General features: G+C 44.0%; 1 protein-coding gene across 1 annotated transcript in view; it reads left to right on the top strand.

Moving 5' to 3' along the window:
- Positions 1–7,705, top strand: part of SH3BGRL (SH3 domain binding glutamate rich protein like) — a 30,418-nt gene extending 22,713 nt beyond the window's left edge. The window contains exons 3-4 of the mRNA XM_015626740.3: positions 2,607–2,687; positions 5,619–7,705. Coding sequence (XP_015482226.1) covers positions 2,607–2,687; positions 5,619–5,651 — 114 coding nt within the window. The 3' untranslated portion in view covers positions 5,652–7,705. The remainder of the gene's footprint in view (positions 1–2,606; positions 2,688–5,618) is intronic.
- The last annotated feature ends 714 nt before the right edge of the window (positions 7,706–8,419 follow it).

Here is an 8,419-nt window from a genome sequence, read left to right as displayed (position 1 = left end):
CCGCTCACCTCCAGCTCTCCTGTGCTCATCCCACTCTTGTCGGGCTCTCCCTGTGCTCACCCCACTCCTCTTCCTCAGTGCCACCGCCTGTGCTTCACTGCGGTGAGCAGCAAGGCAGAGCTTGCCCAGCTGCAGTTGCCCAAACTGGGAAGGCTGTAGGAGGTGTTAGACATTTCCCCCCATCTTGGGCTTTTAGTAATAATTGATTCTTGAATATTCTAGTCACACCATAGAAGAGATTAAAATGTAGAGCTCTTGATTTGGATCCTACCTTGCAGTACATATATAATTTTCCTTTCCTGTGTTTTTTTTCCCATCTTATGGCTCTGAAAGTTCCCAGGTTTTTTTAATCCTCATTTCCCCCATGATTGTGAACTAACACCTCACAGAAATCTGGCCCTTTTACACCAACCTTATGTTCTGTAGCAAGTTCAGAGATCTGTTCTGCCCATGTGGGATTTGTCAGTAGGTGTGAGTCCCAGATCATATGAATTGATGTCTGCCATGATCATAAATCAGTTTTCTGATCCTTCTTGGGATCAGCTCTGTGTGCTGCTTGCACAAGGAAGGCTGCTGTGGTTCACTTACTCCAGTGCCTTGACAGATTAAAACTCACGTTGCAAACACAAATCCTACTGTAATTATTTTAATGCTTGATCAAAAGTAAGTTGCCCTGCAGTACTTGTACCCAGCAGGCCATGCTTGAATGATTATTAGATTAACTGTTAGTTTTATTTTTAAAACTCAGTATCTTCTGAACAGAGCTCACAGTGTGCATTCCTCTAGTCCTTTTGATGTCTGGTTCTGACCTGCACAGTCTGTACGTTAAGACCTGCCAGATCTGGACCTTTGTGAGACAAATCTGTGCCTTCTGAAAGAAATTATTCTCAATGTGCCAAGAATTTTTCTTGGTTGTAATAGAAGCAGAATTTGAAATAATATCTGCAATGAGCAGTTGTGCCACTTGGCTCTCAAAATTTTTGTGACTGGTTGTGACATGGAAAAAGCTTGGTTTGGAGTGACAAACATAAGAATCAGTAGTTATCTGAGGAGGAGCTGGTTACAAGGTTCTTGCTATGGGTTTATTTTTTCCCAAAAGTTTGGTTGATGTCACGTTGGACTTTTGAAATTCGATCAGTTTGTGTTGCTGGATTTGAGTTGCTGTGGTTCAGCTTTCAGGAAAGTAAAAGTTAATTCTGTGCCCAGAATTTGAACCTCTTTCTGTCTTTATCTGATGCCTCTCAAGCATGAAGTTCTCTGTTTGTTCCATCTGATGCAGCACAACTGGCAGAGCAAAGAGCAAATTGGCCTTCCTGGCCCGTGCATAGCGGAGAGGCTGGAACTGGAGATGCTGTGTGGGCTGGCATGAGCCCTGCTCCTCAGCCTGAGGAATTCCTGTCCTGGGAGATGCTTCGGAGCAGGCTCATGGACTGTGCACCAGTGAGATAAACAATCCCTTTGTTATCAAGCAGCCCCAGTCCTGTCAACAGAAGTCTTCAGGGAGGATTTACCATAATCACACACATTTTTATCAAACATCATGTGAATGCTGCATGTGCAAATGGAGCAATAATTTGATACCCCTGAAGTCCAGGCAGCTGGAATCTTCTGGTCCCTGTACTTTGTTCTGTTCTAGTTGCAGCAGCCTCCCCTTAGAGCTGCCCCCCCAGTTGCTGTTCTTCCGGCTTTTGCCGCCCAGTCAGTCAGGAATCCAGAGCAGGGTGTCCTAAACAGCTCTCCCTGAGTCCACCCTGCGACTGAGCTGCTGCCTGCCTTGGGCTTCCCAGCCAAGACTCCTGCATCCAAACATTGCCCAGGAAAGCTGGAGGAGGCTGGTAATGTTTATCAGTTAAAACGGAGAGCAGGAAAGTCACTGAACTGATCCTTGCCAAATTCAGAAGTTGGAGCAAGGGAATTGTGTGGTAACTTGGACACCAGGGAGCTTGCACAAAACTTCTGGGTTCCTTTAGTTGGGGTTTGGCAACTAGTATTTCTTTTTATTTAATTATTTTTTAACTTAATTTTCTTGGGAAGTGGCTGTATGTGTTTAGGGCATTTGTAGTGCACTGTGAGTGAACAGTGCCCCCCCATTGCCTTCACTTGCACAGACTAATCCTTAGTGGGAAATATGATGGGAAAGGTGCACTCTTAGTGTAAAAGTTCCAGTTGAACTTCTGACAGATTTAAGAGCTGGACTCCACAGTTGGACAATTGCCATTCCTATCAGGATTCAGCAGTGACATCTGGGAACATCAGGGTTTCTGATGACAAGGTCCAGGCTCAGCTGCTTCTGCAGGAGGAATGTCCACACCAGACCAGTGACAACACCTGCCTTGTGTGGAGTCTGTCCCTTTGGGAGAGGCAGGAGTACCTCACAGCAACATCTCGCTGGAACATAGAATGAATTCCCAGCTTGTCCCTTTCCAGTTTGTGTGCTGTTAGTGCTGACACCACGTACCTGAGCTGACACTGGATTTTGCATTTGGCCACAGGAAGTAGATTGCTTGGTGTGGGTTGCGTGAAACCCCAAACTGAGTTGAGATTATTTCTGACAATTTACTCCTCTGTCCTGTCTTTTATTCCCTCTCCCTCCTGCCGTGGTGAAGGACTACGATGCTTTCTTCGAGGCGCGGGAGAACAACGCCGTGTACGCATTCCTGGGCTTGACTGCACCTCCTGGGTCAAAGGTAGGCGAGCACCTCCTCACAGTGAGCCTGTGGCTTTCACCTCCTTCTTCTCTGCTCAGAACAGGATCTGGTACATGTGCTGTCATTTTCCCCATCCATTTCTCTGGGCGATACTCAGTCTCCAGAGGTTCTCAGGCTTCATTTTCAAAAGAGCAGTTAATATTTGCACTGAAGAAAGCATAAGAAACCTAGATGAAAAATCCCAAAATCTAAGAATATTTTCAATTCAGTAAAAAAATTTAATTCATGTGAAATTTTGATGAGATTTTTCTACTAGAAAATCTCTTGAAACCAGAGCTGCTGTTTCTGAAATAACATGGTCTTGCTTCAGAGTAATTTTTTTCCTCTGGCTTGTTATCTAAAGCTTATTTTCCTTTGCCAATTATGAACTGGGCTGCTGTTTTGTGGATGCAATGGGCTGGAATTCTCCTTTTGATTTTGATAGGATAAGACAAGCCTGCTTTATACGTTTCACTTGACAGCAGCAGGATCCTCCAGGTCACTTCCAGCTTTCCTGTTCCAGTGGATAAACACACCGCTCCCTTTCAGCTTTACTCATGTACGAGTCGAAGGTCGTGCTGTGCACATCACTAAGAGACCTAATTTTAAAGGTGGATGGTGACCCATGGGCAGTGAGCACTGCAGGTTGTGGGGCAGACTGAAGCAGTTTTGGAAGCCAGATTTCCAGCCATAGCTCTGCTGGGAATAGTGTGATGAGGAAAAACTGCCTTGTGCAGAGCTGCACAGATCTGCACCCCAGCATTACCTACTGCCAGCATTAGACCAGCTGCACACAGCGCCTCAGTCCTGGTAAAGTTCCTTGGAACAGTGCACAGCACTGCTCAGAAGAGTGTGCAGGATGGAGCCAGGGAACCAGGACACAATCCTGAGACTGTGGGATGCAGGGAAGCTTGTGCCTTTCCCCTGGGAAGTGCAGTGGTACCAGAGAGCAGCTGCTGCCATAACAAATCAGGTCACCTGTCTCAGTAACGTTAGGAGCATCGCTGCTACCCAGACCTGCCGGCTGGCAGGAGCAGCCAGCATGGCTGTCAGGAGCTCTGCTTCTGTCCTAAGGGATGCTCCAATTCTGTCCTCACCTAAGGAAAAGGTGAATTTTAAACAAGAGGTATAGAACACAACTGTACTCTGCTGGATTTCTATGTTATGTTGGGCTGATGACGGTAAATAACCTTTGCAGAAGTGACCTAGTACCCCCTGCATCCTGCTCTGGGGCTGACTTTGGGAATCCCTCTGACACTTAGAACGTCCAGTCAAGTTGGTTGCGAACTGCTGAGGAGGGTAATCAGATTTGTAGGTGCTGAAATTGATGTTTCCAGCATAGCTGTGTGAAACTTGGATATAATGCTGTAGGGAATGACATGGCAACTGCAGAAAATGGCAGGGAGCAACCTTGGCAGGAAACCTCTATTCAATGCCATCAAGAGAGATTTGGGAAGTTACTTGACTGAACACAAAGGTTTGATATTAATGCTAAACAGGACTGGCTCAGAAGTGACCATGGTAGATTCAAGCAATTACTTCCTGAGTCCTGGTGGTTTGGTTTGTCCTTTGGACAAACTCTGGACAAGCTCTGGAAAAGACTGGCCTTTAGTTTACCTTACATATCTCTACTTCAAGCAATATGTGTGGATTTTAAAGGATTTTGTGAGTTAAAAACTATGTTTAATTATTTCTTTATGAAGGATTTAAGGACTGAGAGGATGCTCAGTGAGGAGCCTTGAGGGAGAAATAAGGGAAAGTGTGAAAGAGGGACAGTGTCAAGCCTGGAAAGCTGAGCCTCTCCCAGATAACTTGGAGGCCTATGCCCAAGGAAATGGACTTTGATCTTCAAGAAAAATAGGTTAGCAGGTTACTTGTACCAACCTTCTTGGGCATGAGGGAAATACCAGGAATCCTCTCCAGCTTTTCACTGCCTGTTCTGAAGAGAAGTACTCTGTCTTGGAAAAAAACCCCAAAAAGCAGAGAACTGTCACCATTGCAGTGCCCTGGGCTTGTTAAAGGAGTTGTTACAAAGCCTAGGGAACCTTCTCCTCATTCTTACCATTCAAAGAACCACTTGTGTTTTAGAGAATATCAAACATGCTGCTTTTTTCCAGGCTTTGTAGCTCTTTTTGATCTTCCTTTCGCTGCTCACCTGCCTTTTGTGCCGCAGGTGGCCTGGATGTCCTCGCGCAAGGCTGTGGGTGCACGGTGACATCCGAGCCCTGGTGACATCCTGCCCCGCTCTCTGACCTGTGACAGGCCAGCAGAGCAGAGCACAGGCCAGGAGCACGCAGCTCCAAGCCAGGCTCTTCCCACGCCCTGAGTTCAAAGGCAGGATGAGGGCAGTTAGCCAGGAAAACCAGAGTGAGCCACCACGTCCAAGATACGGGAGATACGCGTGGGACTTCCTGCCCTGCAGGCTGGGGTCACCCACTGTCTCCTAAAAAAATCGTACAGATGTCTTGGAAATTGCCCTCCTAGTCCTTTCTCCTCATGTGTTTTGTTTGTTTAGCAAGCTGGCTCATGGTAACAATGATAGTGAATCTGTTATCTTGAGTATTTCTATGCAGTCACAAAAGTAAATGGCTCCAACACATCTTGGCAGATGTTGAACTTTGTCCTTTCAAATAAACCAGGCTGTCCTTGCTGAGGTGCTGCACTGAGGGCACTGGGAATTCATCTCTCGTTCATCCCCTTGTAGGTCATGGTGCTGCTAGCAGGTAATTAATTTAATCTGCAGTCAAAAGTACACTCGGAGAAACCAAAAGGAAATTCCTTTTGCATTTCTTCTGTTGTCATTCTGTTCCCACTTGTGATCACCTTACAAAGGCTGAAAGAAAATTGAAAAATGCAGGTTATTGTTTTATAGTGTTCCTTTGGAAACATACTGAGAAACTACTAACATATAATTCTCTTTTGCTGTTTCAGGAAGCTGAAGCACTGGCCAAGCAGCAAGCATGAATTTCAACTGCCTTAAATGTCTGTAAAGGGAATTTCCACAGCTTTTTATAAAATAGTCCAAACTGTCTCTGCTTCAAGAAATGTAGATGTGATTTCTAACATTTGATTGGTGCTTGCAGCATTCACTGTCCATAACACAAATTGAATAAAGGATGGGAATGGGAATTTCAGGGTAGGGAGCAGGAGTGGGCTCTGATGGGAGCCCAAGCAATCAGACATGAATGAGTTACATTTAGTTTAAACTGTCCTGGCAATTCATCCATTTTGTGTAAACTTAAAGAAACTATTTTAGTACTAAAAATGCAGATGGGTTTTACCTAGAGATCCAACTATTTAAACTATGGAAAACAGCATCTAAAACCTCGTCAGATACTAATTTAGTGCCTGAGTTGCCTCAAAAATGTTACTGAGTTACACAGTAAATATTCAGTGTCTTTCCTGGTTTCAGATGAATTTGTAGGTGGTACTGTGTAGTTTAACCATTGTAGTCACTTTGGAAAGTTGTGTTTGTCTTCTGTAGAATGGATATTTAAGGTTTGTATTGTTACACACTGTACAGGTGATAAAACCCCCAACAAACCCCATGTATTTCCCATTTAAGTGATCTTTGTGGGCTCTTTGGACAAAAAGGGCAACAGACACAGGTCTCTCACAGCTGCCTAAGCACGAGGGATGACACATCTGGGGCAAGATTCAATGTTGCAAACAAGCCAAAACAGCCAGAAATGGCCTTTCCTTACCTGTGTAAGGGTGAAAGCCTTTAATGTATTTCTCTACAAAAATACCAGTTCACACTGCTTAGAGCATTAAACATCTCACTGCATGTTCAAGTAGCCATTAGGTTCATATAGTATTTTTTCAAATGAGGAAATAAATGTTTGAATAGCAAAAGTTACTGTAATTAAGTAAGATTTCTTTTTTTTATTTTAAAGGTTTAAAAACTACATTTCCATTCTTATTGCCATATCATAAAGCTATTACAGGAATTGCAAATCTCTCAGTGTCTTGTGTGGGTGAATTTACCATGTGCAATATTAACCTGTGTGTTCTCCCAGTGCTCAAGAGGGAGCCTGTAATTCCTGGCCATATTTTAATTCCTGATTTATCATTTTGGGAGCCTGGGAAGCTGTTGGAAGCTTATGCTTACAAAAGCAGCACAGCATCACAAGGCAGAGGGATGGATGGATGCTACCTGACCTTAAAGATGAACACACACACAACTGTGCTCTTTTATTAACAGCTTTTGTCAGGAATCACTGCAATTCTGTGAAATTTAAGATCTTTGGGGGATGGAAGTTTGGTTACGTTTTAAATCCAGCATCAGATTTTTGTTGTTCACTATGATTTCATCTTTCTGAATGAAGTTGTTTTTCTTTCTTAATATTGGCTGAATTTTTCTCTGTGTCTAAATTCCTGCTCAAGTTTTTGGCAGCTGTGGAATACTAGGTGAAGTGTGGTGAGGAAAGTGGGGTTTGACACACAGGTCTCTGTACCCACACCAGTTTGCTGTGCTTTCTCTGCAAGTTTGGTGAATTACAGCCATTATTTTGGGGAAGCTGTAATTAAAAGTCTCTGCCAAATTCTGTCAGTTCAGCGACCCAAAACATTCTGAAACGAGGTCAATCCCTGTCTCAACGGTCAAGAAAATTGCCAAGTTTAAGAAAGCAAAGTCACTGCCCTCGTCTGTCCCCCCCCTTGCCATATGGGAGCATTCAAACTGTATCAGCATTCCTCAGGCAGCTCTGGTGAGCCAGGCTGAATTATTCCTTTGTCCGGGGAACAAGGCACCGACACAAACTGAAAATACCGAAAATCTCTTTGTTGTGTGTGTAAAACTTGAGTTTTCTGATGCAGATCTCTTGCATGACTTTAGGAGTGCCAGGAATCTGTTACCTCTGTGCTGGTTTTCTGTTTCCATGGGTGCAAGAACTGAATTTGTTCTTTTCTTTCTTATTTTTTTCCTATGTAGAAAGCAGGCATTGAGGATTTAACCTGTATATTAACCATTCCTGTATCATTCCAATAAAGTTGTTCTAGAACACTTTCTCACACCATGACTTGTATGCATGTTTTGTTTACAGTTTCAGGTTTGAAGCTGAAAGAAATGAAATTTTCAGATAAAAATACTGCTTTTTTTAAAAGTTCAGGATTTATAGAAGGCAAACATCAGGGATCTGCTGCTGCGGGTGAAGTCTGCTGAGTTGGATCTCTCACCTGTTGCAGTTAATGGGATTTAATTACTAAATGGGATTTAATTTAGGATACACCTACCCAAAATAGTGTGTCAAGGTTTGGGTTATTTCCCTCATTATCCCGCTTTCCCACACATTCCCCAGGGCAGGGACGGGTCGGAAGTGGCTGGGACACAGCAGCTGCTCCCACACTCAGAGCTCACCCTCCATCCCCTGCTCGTTTACAAACTGTAATTAATTGGCTTTATGCTGCTCACAGCAGGGAGCTGTGCTGTTTTATATTTCTGTTGCCACAGGGCAGTGCAGGATAATTTTTAAACTAAAAAAACTTCACTTACACCTTCCCTGTTTGCCTGGCAGATCAGCAGGCACCTCCTTCCTGCTTCACACGCTGACGTTCTGCACCACCTGGAAGATCTGTAGAGTTACAGAAATGACATTCTCTGCTTCTGACCTGCCCAAATTCCAGACTTCACATCCTCTGGAGGAAACCAATAACATGATTTTTTAAAGAGTGGTTAGTAATTTTTACAGCATCTGCTTCTGTGTGAGCAGCTAAATCACATCCAAGCACCA

This window comes from Parus major, chromosome 4A (assembly GCF_001522545.3).
Source record: "Parus major isolate Abel chromosome 4A, Parus_major1.1, whole genome shotgun sequence".
In the NCBI taxonomy this organism is placed as follows: Eukaryota; Metazoa; Chordata; class Aves; order Passeriformes; family Paridae; genus Parus; species Parus major.
Note: the sequence above shows the minus strand (reverse complement) of the source record. Positions and strands in the feature narration are given on the sequence as shown.